General features: G+C 36.8%; 4 protein-coding genes across 14 annotated transcripts in view; 1 reads left to right on the plus strand and 3 right to left on the minus strand.

The window, feature by feature from the left end:
• The window catches only part of LOC139976839 (uncharacterized), a 60,603-nt gene extending 56,062 nt beyond the window's left edge, over window positions 1–4,541 (minus strand). Inside the window, exon 1 of the mRNA XM_071985664.1 lies at window positions 4,505–4,541. The gene's annotated coding sequence lies outside the window, so the exon portion shown is untranslated. The remainder of the gene's footprint in view (window positions 1–4,504) is intronic.
• LOC139976836 (fibroblast growth factor receptor 2-like) overlaps window positions 1–21,934 on the plus strand; it is a 139,882-nt gene that overhangs the window by 93,465 nt on the left and 24,483 nt on the right. The gene's annotated exons all lie outside the window — the stretch shown is intronic.
• Window positions 1–21,934, minus strand: part of LOC139976834 (uncharacterized) — a 120,452-nt gene that overhangs the window by 82,297 nt on the left and 16,221 nt on the right. Inside the window, exon 11 of one of the 6 annotated variants that reach the window (XR_011796291.1) lies at window positions 18,373–21,630. The exons of the other annotated variants lie outside the window; for them this stretch is intronic. The gene's annotated coding sequence lies outside the window, so the exon portion shown is untranslated. Of the gene's footprint in view, window positions 1–18,372; window positions 21,631–21,934 lie in introns of those variants that run through there. 6 annotated transcript variants of the gene reach the window in all.
• On the minus strand, window positions 6,885–11,831 carry LOC139976841 (uncharacterized). The gene is made up of 3 exons (XM_071985667.1): window positions 11,241–11,831; window positions 8,270–8,370; window positions 6,885–7,404 (listed from the first exon to the last, which is right to left on the minus strand). Exons 1-3 carry the CDS (start codon window positions 11,330–11,332, stop codon window positions 7,202–7,204), a joined length of 396 nt encoding a protein of 131 aa, XP_071841768.1. The 5' UTR covers window positions 11,333–11,831; the 3' UTR covers window positions 6,885–7,201.

The following is a 21,934-nucleotide window of genomic DNA, read 5'->3' on the forward strand; positions in this document are numbered from 1 at the left end:
TTAATGTACACTTTTATTGGAGGGTTGTCCAGATTATTTTGTTACAGTAGCACGATTATGCATATCGAGCTGTGAATGCAAAATGTACGTAACTATAGTACGTACGAATATATACTGCTGCATTCCAAGGAAGATAATGACATAACATTTAAATATGCAAAACAGATATCTCAGAGAGGAACTTCATATTGATGTTGGGTATTAATGTTAAAATATTTACCTGTTGTATTAAAATCAACCGTTAACAAAGCATTTATATCTGCCACAAATAAATAAGGTTCTTGGTTTACGTGTAAGCACACCAATTTACAAATACACATACGTTTTGTCATGATTCTTTTGTTTTTCTTGTTTTTGTCGTAACATGAATATAGACGCACTGCTGTGGATGTATAGTTAACGTACTACTTAGAAATTAACATTAGAAATAATTAACATATGTCTAAAATTATCTAAATGGTAAGGGTAATATATATATATATATATATATATATATATATATATATATATATATATATATATATATATATATATAAATTAATATGGGACAATTCCTTACCTTTTCTACATACAGTAACACAGACGATAACGACCATAAATATCACTACCGCTGTCACGACGAAAGCTACAACAATTACTAATCTCAAATCATCGAGGAAAGCAAATATTTCTTCATCCTACGCTGTGGCGTCAGTGAGTGTGTCGGTGGTTTGAATGCATGGTGCTACAAGGAATTAATTATCGAAAACAAGGTTCAAGATTGCTGTTTGTTGTTGTCGCTTTGTTAACATTTTATTTATTTATGTTGCCATTCGGACTTGAGTACTAAGTGAGTACTAAATTAATGCATTTGGCATTCAACTTAACAAACCAAGTTCAAAAGGAAGAAAAAATTGGCCCTTGACATTCAGTCAGTTGATGTCACATGGGAAATACATGTCTATATATATATATATATATATATATATATATATATATATATATATATATATATATATATATATATCAGTTGACCTTATGAGTATACCTTATTCATTATTTGAAGTGAATAAAGCACAATATTAGAAGACCATTTGTGGTCAGTCATATCAAATTGGGCAAGGAAGCACTAGGCCTTTAGCGTTCTGGTTAATATACAAAAAGGTTTCATACAAACGTTTACCTGAATTTAGATCAATAGAGCTGTCCTTAATGCCGAATATGTTACTTCCAACGACAGTGCATCTCACTGATAGTTTTGAACCACAAGTATCTATCGAAACCTCCATGTAAGCAATAGTATCAAAAGTATCCGTATCTGTATTATGCCGGACGGTAACATTGTAGAGGTCTTCATTTTCAGTGATTATGCTGACGTTTACTTGAGGACGAGCACCAAGGACACTGCAAGATACATTGTGGTTGGTCTCTGCGTCAGAACTACAGTAGCAGGAATCACAAAGGGACACCACCAGACATTCTTGATGAGGCTTATCTGCGACGAAAAATTAACAAATAGTTCCTTAAAGCTTCATTATGCATCAGTTATATCATTCAAATCAGCAGTTATTTGTACGACGCTTAAGCGACCACAATATTGTTGGAGAAACCCGAAAGGGATTATTATACAACTTACACGTTGGCTGGCTTACAATTGAACATTTTAACTCAAATGTGGTATCTATAATGATCAACACAAACTAACTGATTCTTAACTTTGGAATGTTGTTTGTAACCATTGTAAAGCAAGATAATCACACCATTAATATGTATTATTTATGCAAACTTCCCTGCCCGTAGAGACTATTTTTTTAATGATTCGGCGTTACAGTAACTTGTCGATGTAGAATGAGTTAATAATCAAGGTACTCGTGACAATCCACAATGTAATATTTTAATATTTGAAGAAAATTTGCCTCAGTGTACGTTTTCATGCGTCATCAGACAAAATGCGATTTATATAAACCATTTCTTTCATTCAGGGAAATACACTTACTTAAAAGTTCTAAGAGAACAAAAGCTTCTTCGAAGGATCCATCTTTGTTAAAACTTACGAGCTTGTATAAACCACAGCGCTCTTCCACTACGTCTTTGATCAACAAAGCTCCTGTCTCCGAAATATCATAGTTTCCTTCTCCAGATTCTAGGATTACTTTCTGCTTGTTCTCGATTTTCACAAGGGGACTTTCAAACGAGTTTTTCTCACTGTACCAGTATACATTACTGAAAAATCTTAGCTGACAATCTATAACGACATCTTGGCCGAATGTGGCATACTCCTTCTCATTGCAATGTAGGCCATGTGCTGATAAAAAAGAATATTTTGCAAATGTTATAACATGATAGCGTCTTATATCATTGGATTTGGAAGACATGTCAACGCCTAAAGCCAAATTTCATCATACAATAGCAGCCTTCTTCGATGCAGAAAAATCCTTCGACAGAATATGGCACGAGGGTCTACTACTCAAAACCAGAAAGTATCATTTCCCGGCCAAATTTACAAGATGGATTGCCAGATTCCTGTCTCATCGAATCATCAACTTAAAAATTGGTTAATCACTCTACTCACTACTACAACTCACCAACGGTACGCCCCAAGGAAGCATCATCAGCCCCATCCTATGCATCCTGTACGTCGAAGACACTCCTCACCAAGACAACGCCTGCATCAAATTTAGCAATATGCTGATGAATAGGGCCAGCCACAACCAGACAACCCAATACACAACTGGTGTAACAACTGGAGAATGGAACTCAACCCAACCAAGTCACAGATTCTCCACATTGCCAATCACAACAGATAAAGGAGGCACCCACAAATTGAAATTGGTGGGGGTCAAAGTCATTTGAGCTCAAGATAAATTAACACCTCAAAAATTGAATCATGGATGAACTAATATTGGTATGTAGATTAAATCTGTGATGTCAAATGTTGTTTCCGGTCAACAAAAGCTTAAAAACCTTGCTCACTAGGTAATTCAGATACTAAAACTAAGTATGTGGTAAGTATACAAGAACTTTATTACAATTGAAGTTCAAAGTTCATTTGCCGTCAACATAGGTCTGAAAAATTTGTAAACATGAAACCAAGAAAGCTTTGATAATATTGAGGCATCATATGTAAGTCCATACTATGTGGATACACAACACTTTCGCTTTTTGTGGTCAAAGTTTATGTGAGATTGACATAGCTCAGTCTGAACACCTGTTTTTCAGGATGACAAGTAAATTGGATGCACCTTATAGTTGTCTCATATGGATCCACCCTCTTACGTACAAGAACCTTGTGTGGAGTTACATCAACGTTTTCATGTCAAATTTAGCGAGAAAACACCAGAGGGATGGGGGAGGGGATTTCTTCTGTTATAAGCAATATATATTACAATCACTCATGTACAAAGTATTGTAAATCGGCTTTCTTGTTTATTAATAAATGATTTTTGATTGGATTAATCCTTTATGCATTATAAAAACAACTTTTTCATTTGCTAACGAAATATACATATATTGAATTCTAATACATAACTAAGTTGAACAATGTTCAGTTAATCTCACCTAAACCTAGTATCATCGATACCTCTAGAGACAAAATAATCGTTGTTATTTCCATCCTTGCTTCTTCGATTGCTGTCAGTATAAAGCTGTAATGGAAAAAGATGGAAAAAGATCGTCCGTAATATATCGCTACAAGATACACATTTTGTCTTAATTTAATTTTTTTCAGTAAATAGTTATGAAGAATTTGATGGTAACAAAACAGTTTGATACAAACATCTCATGGAATGTTTTAATCATCACTAAAAAAAGTATTAATGTGTTTATATTTTATATACATATAAATATTCTAGTTATGAGACATATCCATAGACATAATGGGTACCGCATTGGCTTGTTTGGATTTTTTAGCACTAGGTGGTAGATGGATGATGAGAGTATTGACTATTAATTGTGTAGACCATTTAGGATGTGAAATGCAAATAACCATATTTTTCACTGTACGTTTCTGTCAACTGCCTAGTATACATACTTCCATAAAGCAAGTTCAACGTTTAACTTGTGCACCATATTCACCAGGGATACATCCCAGGTAATATAAGCACGATCGACGGCAAAACATCAAGTTTTTATTCATTCGTTCTTATTTGTTTCTTTATAATTCTTGTTTAATTTAGACTTCCAATTACCCTCAATTAAGTTGTTATAACGCCATTGGTGTTGATGGGAAACAGAACTGCAGTTTCCTGGTCGATCAGTGAATGAAATGGCGTTATAACAAAGTACTGCAGATATACATCGGCCTACAATAAGTCGTCGGCCATTTTGTATCGTTGACGGTCACACGATTACAATCGGTTACTGCAACTCATACCTTCAGTTAAGGCATTTTAGGGAACAAGAATAACCAGTCTTATCGAACTTTGAGTCTTGTCAACACTATCGTTTATATCATTATATCAATTCTAATAAATATGACGTGAATTATGATGAAAACAAGAAGGTATTATTCGAGACTGCTGCTTACCTAAAAAATACCAGCCGTGATATTGTGACACGTATAGAGAAGCTATGCGTTGGGTAATGATATACTTACATCGACTTTAAAGGTGGGATCGCTCGTAATTTCCTCGTAAATTCTGTCCTTCACACCACCCGATTCAAAAATAATATCAATACTACCCTCTATCGGATCGTCGCTGTTGTCTCGTAATTTCTCAGCAATCCCGTATTTACGGCTAGTAAGCAATAAACGGGTTCGGTTACTTGAACGGTGGCCTTGACGAAATTCCTGCATAGTTTCTTGTCTGTGGCAGTACAGGGAGTTGTTATGGAACAACTCCCTGGTCAGTAGTATGCGGTATTACACCGCGTTTTCGTGTGTGTTGTGTGATACAAAACTCAGTGCTTTGTTTTACGTTCAGAACTTTTCACAACTAATGGGCTGTACAGTATAGGTTACGGTCGAGCTTTGCATCAGGCGTAATAGTTTGACCAGGGAGCTGCTACTCTAGCAGTTCCCTGCTTTTACTCTTTTAGGCCTACATGGTGAGCAGTCGAAGTCAAGAAACAGCTCAAGAAACTAATAGTTATGAACTTTATGTCTGATTCACGCTGACTGGTGTCACAAAAAGACAAACGCGAATGAGTGAAAAAATTGACTGAAGTGATTACAAACTATTGGGTATCAAACGTAAAGTCAAGTCCGTCATGTGTGAACAATTGGTATTTCAGCCAATTTAGGTAGTAATTATACATAGACAGAGTCACAGCTTACATTGTATTTTATATATAAATTTTAGTTATATATCAGGAGGGAAAGACAAAGCATTTTATGTCATATACCATATACAGATAAATATGTATATTTAATTATTTTTGGACTCCTGGCAACGGGCCCTTTAGGCGATCACAGAGCACTTGCCCTAGCTGCACCCCGTCCTCCTAACCGGTGCACGTAAACCCTGTCCTTGCCCCCCTCTGACCCGAATTAAAAAATAACGAAACTTGAACAGAAAAGGGAAGGAAAATACGTTGCCATAAGGGGCAGCTCCACCCTCTTTAGAAAGGATTGGCAAAAAGGGAATAAGTACATGAACAATAAACTAATAGTTATTTCCATTGAAAAGTGTCTCGCTGAGCATCGGCCGTCAAAGCAAAAAACTTTTTTTCTAAATCACGCCAGTGTATTGCTTTCCAGCGTACTGTACTCCCAGAATTGACTATCCTGTTTCTTGTTCCGAACGGCTCCCAACGAAATGCCAAAAAGTCGGCAACGGGGTTGGGGTGGGTTACCCAGCTCCACCATGGGGCACCTCATCACGACTGACTCGAATTACAACTCGAAACTTTAACTGAAATTGGATTGAATTTAAAAAATTATATACTAGATGTCTGCATGGATCATACTTATCTATACTATTGTGTGACCATATAGGCGTACGGGCTCTATATAGTCAACCAGGAGAGACTGGGGGGAAGCTTTTTTTCTTGCCACAGAAAATTAAACATTGCCCGGAAGTTCCTAGCACGATTAATTCATTTCAAACTTCGACGGCAATGAAGGACAAAGAGAACCATATAGGCCTATGCCTGACTATAAGATCATTGAACCATCACGAACAACTCCGAATAATCTTCCATTTGCCGATTCATTACACTGGGAATAAGGGGTGGGGGTGGGGCTTTCCATTTGATCCGCAAGTATATTGAACGGTCACCACAACAAGGGTGTATAGCTTGGGACTAGCACGGGGAGACTTGTCAACCTTGTGAACTTTTTTGGGGGTGAGATGCGGGGGGGGGGGGAGTCGGCAAACTAAACATACAGGGTAAACAGAGGGGAGGAAAGAGGTCAAGAAAGAAAGCGTGAAAGACAGATGAAGGGATGGAGGAAGAAAGTAATGAAAATGTGGAGATGGAGGCTAGGGGTAGAGATAGATATGATATGAAAGTACAGAGAGAAAAAAAACCAAGAGCAGAAAAATGGAGATCACTGGGATACTGTCAAATACACAAGAAGAATATACAATCTAAATACTGGAATTAAATAATGCACAACATAAATACAGCTTTATGACATCAACAAATCAAAGGGGAAGGATATAATGTTTCAAGGATGCTGGAAAATAAGACACAACAGAAGATGATTATGGTTTCTGATCTATTAGGCTTCTTCTCTCTACTGCTACCAGGATGTAAGAGACCACAGGGACTCGCACAACTCTTTAAGTTGTGATGACCTCTGACCCTTACTATGCCTAACTGTTACCTTGCCAGGAAATAAATACACCAGTGCATGAGAGGAGGTGAGAGACAGGACTGATTGATCGTGTCGATAGGGGATAGATGTAAAGATTAGCATCGTTTGGACACTTCAAATGGGACCCCCTCCCCACCCCCCCCCCACACCCTCCCCCACGTTCAAATCATATCCCCTCCTGGCAACGGAAATGAACACCAGTATAAATAAACCGATACAGATATTTATACACGCTGTGCGTGTAGGCCTATATACAATAATATAAAGCTGGCCATTCTCTGATTGTTACTCCTTGATTGAATGTCCCCAACCTTGCCCACCTTGACTTAGAGGGTGGCCAAGCTTCTGATTCACAGTCATAGCTACTATCGAACAAAATGGACGAAAGCAATTTATCTCAATCTGGTGATGCAGATGTATCATTAGCTGCTAATCCAACGTTTGTGAATGTGGCACAACCTGTCAACAAAAGTCTGGGAAAAGTGCTTGCCCCTGCCATATGTATGATCTCTTTTGTTCAGGATCATGTAAATGTGGCAATGTGTATTCGTATAGTCTGAGGTTTTTCTCCCATGCTGCTCCATATCTAATCCTACTGGTGACATTGGACAGAATATTGGCAGATGGCTTCTTGAGAGGTGTTGAAGTAACTGGATCAGGAGTATCTGTAGAGATTACATAAAACAAGAGTTACTAGATTGCAAGTATCCTGCTATAGCTTCTATGGCTGTGACTAAAAAATATACCTTTTGTTTAGAACTTATCACACTTATGCAGCACTGGAAACTGATATTTCAATTTAAATGGTGTCATTGAGTTTAGAGGACATTGAAGTTACAAGTATGTTGGTGAAACCAAGACCACCCTCAAGAAGCAGTTCTAGTCACAAGTCAATACCATGAAAATGGAGACTCCAGTAGGGGAACACTTTCAGCTGCCCAATCATACCATTAAAGACATGTCCCAACAGGTAACTGAATTCGTAGACTAACCATCTCAGACATAGTACACCACAGCAGAGATAGAGAGAGCGGACGGAATGCTCTAGCACCATTCAACTGAATGGGCTCAATATACAGGAAGGACATGACTAACTTTATCCTGCTCCATCTCTGTATTCTGCTATAGTTTATTCGCCCTCTCTCCTTACTTAATCCTCGCTTTGTACTCCACAGTTTATCTAAATACCTCTGCTTTCACTGACTCCTTTTGTTCAATACACCATTAACTTCTTTCTTTGTGTTCACCATGTCCTCTCTGTTCCAGGCTCTATTGTGTCTCTTGAATTTACTGTTACTAGTCAGTTTGCCTCTAAAGAAGATCCTGATAATATCACACCCACTTACTTTTATAAATTTTCATACACATGTATGCTTTTTAGTGGATGAACAATATGCTACCATTTTTTTCTTTTCTTTTGGAATTTAATGAGAATGAAATTGTATTATTTTTCTGATCACATCATTTCAGATAAGATTAGCACTGCTCTTCCAGTCTGTAATTCATGCAAGGATAAACATATAAATTTACCTTCTCCTTTCTGAGTGTTAACTGATCTTTCTGTGGTGACAGCTGCTGAGAATGCCTCTGTTTGACTTTCAGCATCTTTCCGGAAAAGATGCATTTGAAACCTATACAATGAAACCAAAAAAATTGTCCGTAAATCATATAACTGAAATAGTAATTTTACTGTACACCCCAAGCTTAATTGAATGCATAATGAATCTGGTAATGACCAAATCATTACAAACATACATGTTTTTATCATACCTACCCAAGAAAAAATATGAAAGAGAAAAGTAACAAACAAACACTTAGGCATATTTCAATAATAACATATTGTTAACCCACATTGATTTAAACCCAGATAAGGATGAGATATTCTTTCATACTCTTCTTCAACATATCCATAAACCGCGGTACCTTTCAAGAATTGTAAGGATAATTTTGTGTTGCCCAACTGCTTGCCCAACAACTTGAGCTCACATGTCAATGTAAAATTTACTATGTAAACTTCCTGTCTTAGTGAACTGATTGGTTTCATATGGCTAAAAGATGTCCAGTCTTTTGATCAGAGTTTGATGTACACTCATTATTTACCTACTGTGTAAACTTCCTGTTTATGTGAGCAGTTGGTTTCATGAGTGAGAATTGAGATGCTAGCTTACACCATGACATAAGCCCACCATTGTGAAAAATTCCTGTTTACATGAATAGCTTGATTTCAGACTACCATTAATTTAACGCTAGATTACTCTCCACAAGAGATAGTTTCGGCCACCAAATTTAATAGATATTATAATTTTTGAACACTAAACATCAGATCATTCACAAGAAGCTGAACAAAAACAAGCATAGTATATACTGACTATATATAAAAAAATATGATAACTTAGCACAGCATCATAAAGTATGAGCATCAGGCCTACACAAAAAAAAACTGGTACTTTCTTACCCCCAGGCATGGCCATATAAAGGTTTATATAGGTATAGCTATATGTACTATGGTCCCTCAATTTGTGAGGCTAATTTACCTAATTTCTTGCATAGCAGTTGGGTTCCTTCAAAAATCCCAAACACAGACATGTACACATGATTGCTGGAATATTGGACAGACAGTCAGTAGATAACAGTATAACACCCTGTTGCCCAAATGAACCATTAAAACTTGATTGCATATATGCTGGCTGTGGCTGACCTTAGAAAAACCTAAGGTCTAGTTGCATACGCAGCGGTGTGAAAACATGTGAATCAGTTAGGAGTGATTCTAAATTATTTATGTAGATGCATTATTTTTATAGGAAAAATTGCAGGTCCATGTGGTTGTACTTGTACAGCACAGTAGGCCTTCCTCACTGGTGTATATTTCAAAATTAGGGAATACAGTTACTATGAACACTAAATTCAGATACTTATTACTAATACTATAGGCCTTAGTCCTATGTTATATGCCCAGTTAATTATGACTGGGCATAGGTGAGGCTTTTCTTTCAAATGCTCATTCACAAGAATTATTCTTCAAACAAGGACAGCTGATAACAATTTAGAACCTGGAGGGGGTGGGGATGAACAGTTCACCTAGGCCTAGTGGTTAGAAAATATATTTCCATCAATTTGTTGAGGCAAAAACAGTTTACTTTTTGGTGATGAGAAGGCCCAGCTTTCCATGGCATAAATATGAGGAGTGAAACTAAAGACCCCCAGTCCCTGTCAGTCTTCTTTAGGAAGGATATTTTAATTTTTAACTGTATACAGTACAAAGTGGCTATTCTTACAACTAGTCGTAAGAATAATTTCCGACTACTCATGTGCAGTTGCTATTTTTATGATTAGGAGTACTAATTTTATGACGATGAGTAACAATAACTTCCGGTTAGGGTTAGGATTGAGGTTTAGGGTTATGTTTAGGGTTACCTCTACTACATGCGCAGTTGCTTTATTTACTGCACTTGAATTTGCCTTTGTCGTAAGAATAGTTTATAATTGTTACGACTAGTCGTAAGAAACGGCCTATACAGTATCCTCATGACAAGCATTCACAAACAGTGATGATGATGACTCAGTAATACAACTTACTGCTATTTTGTGCTAGGATAAGTATGATAAGGTTAGCATACGCTAGGTCCATTGGAAAAATAATAGGCCTAGTTACAAAGCCTAGGCTCATCAAATCATGTATGTTACAAATACAATAGCATAGACACTGCGAAGTTCGAACACCTAAGCCTTAAAATACCCCAAAAACTATCTTCATTTTATTGACAGATATGTACGTACATACTTGCGCACGGGTCATTTTGGAGAGGAAATAACTGTAGCTTCCTAGTTTTTAGTGATATTGGCTTTCGCTTGTAGGTTATCATGGTGAAATCGTGTATTTCTTAGGGGTGTCCGAACTTTGCAGTTTTCTGTACTTCGCAATACTGACAGTTACCTAGGACAATACCCTGTAGTATAGTCAGTATTGCGAAGTTCGCCATACTGCGAAGTTCGGGCACCCTAAGAAATACACGATTTTCACCATGAAAACCTACAGGAAGAGCCAAATTTCACCAAAAAGTACGAAGCTACAGTTATTTTCTCTCCAAAATGACCCGTGTGCAAGAAATTACTTACATATTTGTCAATAAAATGACGAAGATCTATGAAGTCTGTTATAATTACTGAAAGAGCAACAGCGCTACCAATTTTTACCAGCGCTACACTGTGGGTTGCGTGTCCGAACTTCGCAATACTCTAGCAAGAAATACCAGTTCCACAATCACGAAGAATCTTCTTGGAAAACAACGTAAAAACAGTTTGCAGGAAAGAAAGTTTGGCCGTGTATCGTACTATAACAAAATTCTCCCACCATATGAAGTATATTTTCAAATGATTTATACCAGAAGATTTAGTTTTGGGGTGTTTTAAGTCTTAAGTGGCCGAACTTCGAAGTCACCATCCTACTACTATGTACTAGTATTACCCTATACAGTTTTAGCCTAGCTTAGCAAATCATTACCTTTTTGTGTGATCCTGAAGCAAATGTTCTGCGAAATCTGCGTTGCTAACAGAAGTCAAATCGTGGACATGTTTGTAGAGTTCTTTCTCCATTTGCCAGTTTACGTAGGAACGTAGAAGATAGATCTTCGTTGCATCTCTTCGTCGCTGTTGTTCCTTTGCACTGCTGTTTTTGTCAGGTCCATGCAACAATGGCTTTCCTCCACTTGAACCTATACGCTCGTTCCAGGATAAGGTCGTTTTCTTTCGCCCGATTCTCCTTGCCCTGATCCCTTTTCCATGATTGTCACTATACTCTAGTCTAATCGAATGTATTTGTACGAAAATCGTACAGTATTCTTTACTCAAAAGGCACACAAACAACAAACTATCGCGTACGAAAATCCTTTGCGGTAAACAGTACAATAATCTGAAATGCTGTGCTATAACATTAAGTGTGCATGGGTACGGGCTTGTTACGCATACGCTTGCCTGTGCTATTCACTGATCTAAATTTGCCACCGAGGTCACGTGAGTTTTCGGGGTCCCATTAAACCTCGCTGAAACCTCGATAATGCCAGCGCCCTCAAAAAAAGTCTACGAGCGATATCGCCTTTAAGTACTAACGCTACTTATCTTTACCAACGTAGTGGTTACAAAGGTCGTTCGACTTAACTCTATTTGTTGTATTCTGAACATATGATTATCATTGAATATTAAATCTAGATCTAATGGGAGTGGTGTTCAAAGGTTGGTTTGTTGTTTGGCAATGATGAGATTAATGTGTGGCCTTCATATCAAAATCACACGAGCTGTAAGAGCATGTGCCTTTACTGTTTTTCCTTATAAGTAAGATGTTTTTTCCACTTTCGTTCTGTTTAAAGAATAACCGGTTGACAATAAAACAAAACGACCGAGTAACTTTCAAACTAAAGGTTAACCATTCATAGATTTTAAAGAACGAACAAACCTTTAGATTATTTTTACTGCACATGTGGAAACGCTGTCGCATTTGTTATCTTGTACTAATCGACGATCTGTAAGTAAAGTAAAGTAAAGTAAAATGCACAAGTGGATTAGTTAATATGTGTCAGTATATTCTAAGATAATATTTTAGCATGTACCACATTCATTGTATTGAAATGAAATATTGCAACATTAGTTATACGAAGAAATACAAAGTCCAACTCTATATATGGATATTTAATATCAATGAATTATACTACATGTGAGGTTCAATATGATATTTATAATCTACCCAGGGGTCCATAGCCTCATGGCTTATGCTAGAATAAAGCATGGAACTGAAGTGAAACTAACTAACGAGTACTACTTTTGTTAGGTACCATCAACCAATGTATTCGTTTGCTTAACAAATACATGTAATTGACGATACCTCGTGCTCTTGAAGGGTCATTGATGTCTAACTTCCTTGTTTCGAATTCAAGATGATAAATGTAATTGAAAGATAAATTAGGTTGAAATAGTAATATATTCCATTCCAATGCACATTATAGCCTTGGTGTCATAATTGACATGTTTTTCTTCCTTTTTTATATTCTCTCCTTTGTTTTTGGCAAAAATGAAACCAAACTGACCTCGATGTCCCCAACTTCTGGCACTCTGGTGATTTCGGGTCACGACTTACTTGCAACATCACTCTGGAAAAGCCAATGGATTCTAAATGTAGCCAGTTTTTACGATTAATGTAGAGAGAGTGTTGTAGCCTAACATCAAGAAAATATGTCCCCTTCATATAGCTGCATTTGTAAAACAAACAAATCAGTTAGACTATACCTGTATATCTGTGGTATTTCCTTAATTTAACCCTCTTTCAGATGCTGAATTCTATTGAGTTGAATATAGTTTTCTTTCAAAGATCGAACTGTATAATATAAGCTTACGCTACAATGTTCAGGCGCATATCCAGGGGGGCGTTGGGGGCGCGCGCCCACCGGGTAAGAAATAGAGGAGAGGGGAAAACAAGAAGAAAAAAGGGAAAAAGAGGGGAAAAGAGAGAAGAAGAGAGGAAGGAAGGGAAAAGAAAAAGAAGAAAGAGAGAAAAAGGAGAAAAGAAGGGAGTAAAAGAAAAACGCCAAGACACCGGGAAGAGAAAGAGGAACAGTGACATCATTACAGCGCTGATCACTATTATAAACACATGGCAGGGTAGCCAGTGACGGATCGAGGATTTCGGAAGGGGCATGCGCCTCAACCTACCCCTTACACCGACCACTCCATATTTGACGTTTCATTTATCCTCTCCCACGAATGTATCTATGTACTATATATGGTCTATCATAACGCGTGTGTGTGTATGGACGCCTTAAACAATTGTGCTATGAAACCAACTGTGGCGGGTCTCGAACTCGACCGAGTCGTCGGGGAACATGACGCATTTCGGGAAGGAGGCGACCCCCCCCCCCCGAGCATATTTGTTTATGATATCGCTAGTAATTTCAAAATAGAAAATGCTTAGATGCATCTTTCAAGACCTGGAAAGTGTAATTTCCAGCGATCTGGGAGCCATTTTCGGACAAAATTTTCTTGTACGCTTCGCGCCAACTCATAGTGGCGCTACGCTAAGATAGTTTGACTACAGGCTTCGCCCTTCCCTTGGCATATTCTTCGCTACGCACCTGTTCGAATTTGTAAAGCAAACAGCAGATATCAAACTGCCGTCGTGTGTAGTCAAAGGCGTAGGGGCCCAATTTAATTTGGGTGCTGTAACGACTTGCCCGAAAAACATAACCTAAATTTTTCGTCAATAACATATACAAGCAACGGTTATTACATCGCAAGCCATCGTATACCATACGGTCCGTGAAAGTTGCGCAGTATACCGCGGGATGCTAATGTAAACGACGAAGTGTCTTATGTAGATGGAGAAAAGCATGGAGGTCCAAATATGTCAAATTCTCTTTTACATTAGTAATGGCGAATTAGTCGGCCAAGCATAGAACTTTATTGTAATTATCAAGGACATATTTTTAAACTATTCATTTCCTTTAGCTACATCATTGAAATTTATTTTTCTTTCAGTAGGTGCCCGAAAAATTCAAAGTATATTGCCCGAATTTTCAGAAAAAAATATTTGGTTGGGGTGGGGGGCTGCAGACACCCCGCCTCCTACACCTATGTGTGTAGTGTTCGGTGTCGGAAATACCTGCTATTTTTTCATTTCCTTCAACCAAGTTTTATAATAGCCGTTATAAGAGGTTTTAATATTTCTACACCAATAAATTAGTGTGTCTGAATTTTCGAAAATTTCCTGACCAACATTCTTCATCATACTTCCCTCTACTCGAGTAAGTTTGACCGGTCTGTAAGGGGTTGAAGGAGGTTTTTCTATATTGGTTGTCCATAGGTGACATTTTTTGCAACATTATGGGTATGTTTTGAAGGGAGTTTATTCACGAAAAATGTGAATTTTCAAATTCTGAACAAATAATGGGCTGAAAACCTTGAAAAGTGGGGCTGTAGAGTATTGTGGGCCGCGACGTAGAATCACCTACAAAAGCAATGATCCACAGGAGATGCGATGAGGTCGAACATGATGTGTGACTGGTAACAATCTTGAAAAAGGTTATGGATGAAAAAACATTATTGCGAAATATACTTGGATCTCAGGCAAAAGTTTACATCTGGTTGGTCATTTTCAAGCCCGAAAAGTGTCATTTCCGGTGATCTGGGGGGTATAAATACCAAAAATTTTCTTGTACGCTGCGCGCCAACTGATGGTGGCGCTCCGCTTAGATAGCAATTCGCGCCCCCCGGGTTAGGAAATCCTGGATACGCCCCTGATGTTATTGTTGACTTCCAGGAAGCAGCAATGATGCTGAATTTCGTTATATTACAATGTCAATGTGTTTCACATCATTAAACTGCTATAGCAGTTTAATTTTTGTGAAACAGTATCTAAGTAATGTAACTATTTTTTAATGAAGTTTACAAATATAACCGAATTACTAATGTTAAACAGCCTGACTTTAATAATCTCTGTAAATTCAGAGTTTGGTAGGAATGCGCGTCGATGTTTACTGGGCGTTGTGTGAATCGCGCCGATTGCATGCAAGGCACTGCAATGTTTACCGTAATGCCATTGCCAAGGTGGAATTTTTATACGGGCCTATATGATCCCAATTCCATATCCTCCCTTAGTCCACAAAAGCATCCGGGAGAGTACGTTGAGAGTCCGACCTTCTGGTCAGAGGTGGGCTAACTGTCTTGCAATGGAGGGCTCACGTCTATAAGACTGGGTTGATGTTCAACATTCAGTCACTATGACCCCAGTGAGGCGTATTCTCTTGATAATTTTGGTTTTGCTTCAAATTGTTATTTACACTGCCTGTTTGCTTGTTTATCTTAATCATTTTTCTCGCTAAGTAATCAATTGTTACTTCAGATTTAATTTATTCTCTCGCCCGCCACTATATACCATCGTTATATCGACCTTTCGAAGTTAATCCAATATTGTTACTTGGAAAATGAGCTTCATAATATATACAAATTTATTTAAATGGTAATTATAGTAAATCATATATAGACAATGAGATTGCAGTAAGCATACCCATCACATGACAGTAAGTAAATCAAATGACAGTATAAATACTACAATGTGGCAAATATCTTGGAAGAGATGGTTTTATCGATGCCTCTAGGGGAAAAACTAAGGCTATTTCGGAAGCCTAGCTTGAAGAAGATAGACTCCAAACAAATAATTACAACGTTCTGTTGATTTCATGATGATTTATCCTCTCTATGACGATTAAAAGTTCAATTAAACGCTGTTAAAAATTTTCAAGGTACTGATTGAATACAAATAATTGGATAAATTAAATGGCTGTGACAATAATCGGGAGTACCGGATAATTCCTTTTCCAGAACTAATTTACCTCAGTCTATAAAAACTTGTTCAATAGTTGCAAAGCTCGAAGCCACACGTGATGAGGCATCTGATCCATGATTGGTTCAACTTATTATCTACTTTGGAACATTATTAATATCCATCACATTTATCAATGAATGAACCAATCATGTGTGAGAATGAAGCAAAACGGCACATGGTCCTTATTTTTGATTATGCCGGATTTTTGATTATGCCGGATGAAGTATGATGCGATGTGCTTTATATTGTACACATTTGAACTTAACACCTTAAGGTTATGTATTGATAACAAACCTATTGATACATAAATATATATAAATATATATATATATATATATATATATATATTAAAACCGAGGATAACCTGTTTGTGTAACTGTTTTATGTCTTGTTTTGAAATTCTTTCTACCAGTTGAACTGAAAAGTATAAAATCCATTTGACTATTTAACACGACATGATAATGAGAGGCGGCTGGGTGGGGGGGGGGCATGATCCCTGGTCTCTCTTTGCGCACTGCACAGAAGAAACTGCTTTATACACATTTTAGTTGTTTCCAACTGTTTAATGTGTATTTCAAGTTGCGATCAATATGCAAATATATATTTATCTACTCAAGGTTTCCCATTTTTAGTCTACCGTGACTATTTGGTCAAAGAGTCTCTTGGTTTAAGTTTGTTAAAAACATTTTAATATCACTTTCTTTTGATTTCGAATTGCCGTAATTAATTATTTTAAGACATTGGTGGACTTTTATCCAGATTATTCAGGGTACGTATCATCAGGGACACCGGCTCAGGTTTGATTTTGTCTCGTACTTCTTAGGAGGTGAGGGATGTAGACTAGGTTCACATCAATGTTCAGTGATGCTGAAATAGCCACCCGCATGAAGACTTTTTCATAATAATGATTGGATGGTCATAGCCTCACTGTCATCGGAGACACTGAGCAAAAAAATATATGTATTCCTCTACTTAATTGTGGATATCATGTTTGGTGCATCTCATAAAACGTCAATTTGCATGTCCCTTCTGCGCTATTTTATCAACATTTTCTTTGAGCACTGTACAAGTAAGGCTAGCAAAGATGTATTCCCCTTTCGTAAAAGAATCTCAGCGAGACTACGAGTACTTCATCTATATCTATATCAAATCACGAGTATAGGTAATTATGCCAGAACACTTTTGAAGAAAAATCATCCAGTAGAGTAGAGTAACCGGAGGGTGGGGTCCCCAGTCAAATGCCTTGCTCGCCCCCCCCCCCCAACCCTCCCCCTCAAATTACATTGGTATTCCACAGAAACTTTCGAAATTTATTTACACAAGCTTGTCCAATCTGTTTGTGGGTACGTGCACCAATCAAATCATGTAGCTTATCCTCCACATTGCATTAATACTTATCAGCTTCACTACAGCTTAACTTCACACTATAGAATCGCAGAAGCCTGAATGAGAATATCGTTGGGTGAGAAATAATCAGGTTGATAAGAAAATAATCATTTTGACAACAATAATGTATAATGGTGACAAACACGTATTAAACTTTATAAGCTAAATATGAACGTTAAATCTTGCACTGTACATTGTAACAACCTTTGTCAGATTTCAAAATGACTGTAATTTTTTACAAAATTACTGTGAGTGTTAATAGTAACAGCTGTACGATTTCCATTCAAACTTTTAATTATGAATTAACATCTATCCAACATGAATGATGTTATGACTTACAATGTATACAGTATAAATGTAGACAAACTGAATGAAACTTAGCATTCAGTATGACTACATGCATGCTGTGTGAATGAATGTAGGCATACTCAATGAAACTTAGCTTTCAGTTTGACTACACACACAGTATGAATGAAGACATACATTATGAAACTTAGCATTCAGTATGCATACACGCACACAGTATAAATGTAGATATAGCCTACTAAATGAAACCGAGCATTCAGTATGACTACATAGGCTACATGCACTGACTGTCAGCACATTTCGTAAGTGTAAGCAAAGCTTGACACAGTTTTCAGTATAAACAGTGTCAGTGTAAGCAATCTGGACGAATACAAGCTAACATTATGACTGAAAGCATTGGTATGTCTGTAAATATGACGCATGACTGTAAGCTAACCATATGGCATATACCATACGGCTGTAAGCATACCATATGGCTGTAAGCATACCATATGGCTGTAAGCATACCATATGGCTGTAAACATACCACATCACAGTATAAACACTGTCATTTGGTGAATGTCGCCTGTAGAGATGGTAACATCGTTGCCCATGGGAACAATTATTTGGTAGGCTATTTCGGAAGCCTAGCTCCACTCAATTAAATGATTAAGACACTGATTGGAACAATACATAGAATAAATCATATGATCTTTAGTAACGGATAATTCCTTTTCCAGAACTAATTTGCCTCTATAAAACTACTCAAAGGGTTGCAAACCTCGGGGTCACATGTGATGGGGATCTGATCCATGATTGGTTCGATATTACCTATTAAGTGTGTATAGGTTCTACTACATTTCGAAGTACTTATACGTCGGGTTCTAGATAGAAAGAGAGATATATAGATAGATAGATAGAAACTTTATTGTCCATTTCAGAAAGCAAAAAACAGAAATGATTTCCCGTCGACAGTAAACATAAAACCGTAGTGAATACATACAGAATCATACAATAAACAAGCTATTAGTGAACAACTACGAGAATAAAACCAAATAAGCAGAACAGTAACAGAAGCAGCACAGAGAGCTGCAAGTGGCAGATCACACACTGTGGCCAAATCGCTTTGTACGCGAGTTTAACAAGTGTATTGCCTCAGGTAAGAAAGAGTTACGGAACCTGGACGTTTTAGCATGGGGCACCTGTAATCGTATCCCGGATCTAGTAGCCACATTTTGTTGCTTGGACACGATATGCCGTTGTTCTACCGTAAGATTGGGGTTCACCTCGTTTAAGCTTTGGCTGACTTGGGGTCGTCTGGTTTTCTTCTTGATGACTAGTATTCATTTAATTTTCCCGATTATATTCAGTTAAATTACTTCATGCATCAATATAATAATCTAAATATGAATGAAATAAAACTGTTAGCAACTGCTTATCCACTAGAGAGCCTGTGTAGGCACAATATAATCATATGTAAACATTATCGTTTTAGTCTTCAATTAGAAGTAACGTTGTGTCTTGATTGCGTTTTTTAAGTCACTTTATCCCATCCTGGTGCCTCTCAGTGCGATCACCATGGATTATCTAATCATCATGGATTATCTAATCATCATGGATTATCTAATCATCATGGATAATATAAAACCGCTTAAGCATTCCTTTATGGGTATATGCACTAGATGCATTCATTAGTTTTACACCCACGTTGATCGAATGTTAGCGGTATTTGAAAGCCCTATGTAGTTGCCATTGCTTGTGATGCCTTCAAATGTGAACGTGAGAATGGTAGTTACAGCATAATATATACCAGGTGCTCTTATAAATACATAGATAAATGGATTGATAGCGTAGATGGATTTCAGGATTAATATATAATATATAAAAAGATGAAGGCATAGATAACGTTGATGGATATCAGGGTTAAACTATAATATATAAATAGATGAATGGATGGATAACGTTGATGGATATCAGGGTTAAACTATAATATATAAATAGATGAATGGATGGATAACGTTGATGGATTTCAGGATTATTATATAATATATAAAAAGATGAACGCATAGATAACGTTGATGGATTTCAGGATTAAAATATAATATATAAATAGATGAGAGGATAGATTACGTTGATGGATATCATGTTTAAAATATAATATATAAATACATGAGAGGATAGATTACGTTGATGGATATCATGTTTAAAATATAATATATAAATAGATGAATGGATGGATAACGTTGACGTTGATGGTTTTATACAGTTTTCTCTTCCTTGTTCTCTTCAGGGTAGTTCTAGTCTTCAATGGTATGCTCCCGGGACAGGTTTCAATCATGAATATGTTGAAACCAGTGACGTCTGGTCGTAAGAGCATTATGTTTGGGAGGTCTTTACGTTAGGCAAGTTCATTGTTTAGTAGAGCTGTTGAAATTGAGTCTAGACTGGCGACCTGTGTGGTCGACCTTGATATAATATTACTTTGAATTTAACATTTTCCTTCATCCGATTTTGTATGGTGTGGACTTACAACAAGTATTGTAAACATGCTTATACATCCACAATTCGTTTATTTTGTTAAGTATTAAGTATACGAATGCACACCTAAACCTAATATGGAAGCTACGAACCCATTATATAGATATGATAAACGGTTAATCGACAGTTATAGTAATTACCAAAATAATAAACATAGTTTAAATTATTTTAATTAAATAAATAAGCTATTTGATCTCTAAGTGATTACATAAACGAGTAACTCCAACGGAGTATTGAATTACTCATTAACTTTAAACGGTCTATATATTAACTTAGTTCTGCAGTTTAGTTATTTCTATCTTCAGGGAAACTCCTTTTGAAAACTTGGATGTATAAAGCATTGAATCAGCAATTCATATCCAGCCGGTTCTTTCACAGACCAAATGTTGTTATCGTTCGATAGTGTGACCACATTCATAATGTAGACAAAATATCGAGGATGCAAAGCTCCTAAATTGTTACTCGTTTATTGTCTAATCACTAATTATTGCAGATATTCCTTGATTAAGAACTGTCCTCGGAAAGACCCAGATAGTCGAATGAAGTTTCCTAATCTAAATGACTCTTTGGAGCAGTTTATTGAAGGAAGTATATATATAGGTATTTAGGAATATATCCTTTATGTATAAAAGTGTGTAAAGGGGACAAACTTCTAAACTGCAATATTATAACAAAATGTAAGTAAATACCACCCACATTTATATCGTGTTTTCCTCGATTTATACTTAAGACATCATTTCAGTCATGCATAATTTTGTCATAAGATTGATGCAAAAATATTATATACTTGCAAGTGATAGACTAAAACCATCATAAAACTGCCCGATACTTTAAAGTAACCCACTTAAATTAAGTAAAAGTAACTTGTGTTTCAGTTATATATTCAAACACCACTAGCTAACCTATGATTAGGTAGGATATTAATTTAAAGTATACTAATACATTTTAAGTTTGAATAATGTTTATCACGGTTGTTCACAGGTCGCCAGCATAAGCATACAGTCAATCGATATATCCCTGGGGTTTCTGGTTAACACGCATCTCTCTGGTTTTAATGAGTCTTTTCTGTTTTCGTCTCATTTTGGTCACCACCTCCCATTCGTCATCCACATTTGTACAAGTTAAGCCGGGAAAGAATAATTGTGTTATTGCTGGGAACTGATTGTTTTATTTGTTCATTTCCCGTTGAAATGCCCAATATGATTCACCAGTAACCTGTTATCGAAATTGGGGAATTCCACATCACTCCATATATTTAGACAGTTCTTCTTGCAATCATTTAGCAATCATTTACCTAACAGCTGTAAGAAGTTTCCTGAAAGATAAAAGAAATCAATATATATATGCCATCATGCTTTCTCGTGAGTCAACTAGGTCCTTAATTTCAGCTACACGAGGTGACACTGTATTCTATATGCTATTAAAAATGACAACTTCGTTTAAGGAGTTCGTTACCTAGGTACCATCATATCAAGTACTGATATATTTCTATTAATATTATCCAATGTTTGCATCAAAACATTGTATGGTCATATGACATGATAAAATATGGAAGTCACAATCAATATCACATGAATTAATATTTTAAATTAATACAGCGAGAATTGTAGGTATCTCGT

The sequence above is a fragment of the Apostichopus japonicus genome, chromosome 12, assembly GCF_037975245.1.
Source record: "Apostichopus japonicus isolate 1M-3 chromosome 12, ASM3797524v1, whole genome shotgun sequence".
NCBI lineage: Eukaryota > Metazoa > Echinodermata > Holothuroidea > Aspidochirotida > Stichopodidae > Apostichopus > Apostichopus japonicus.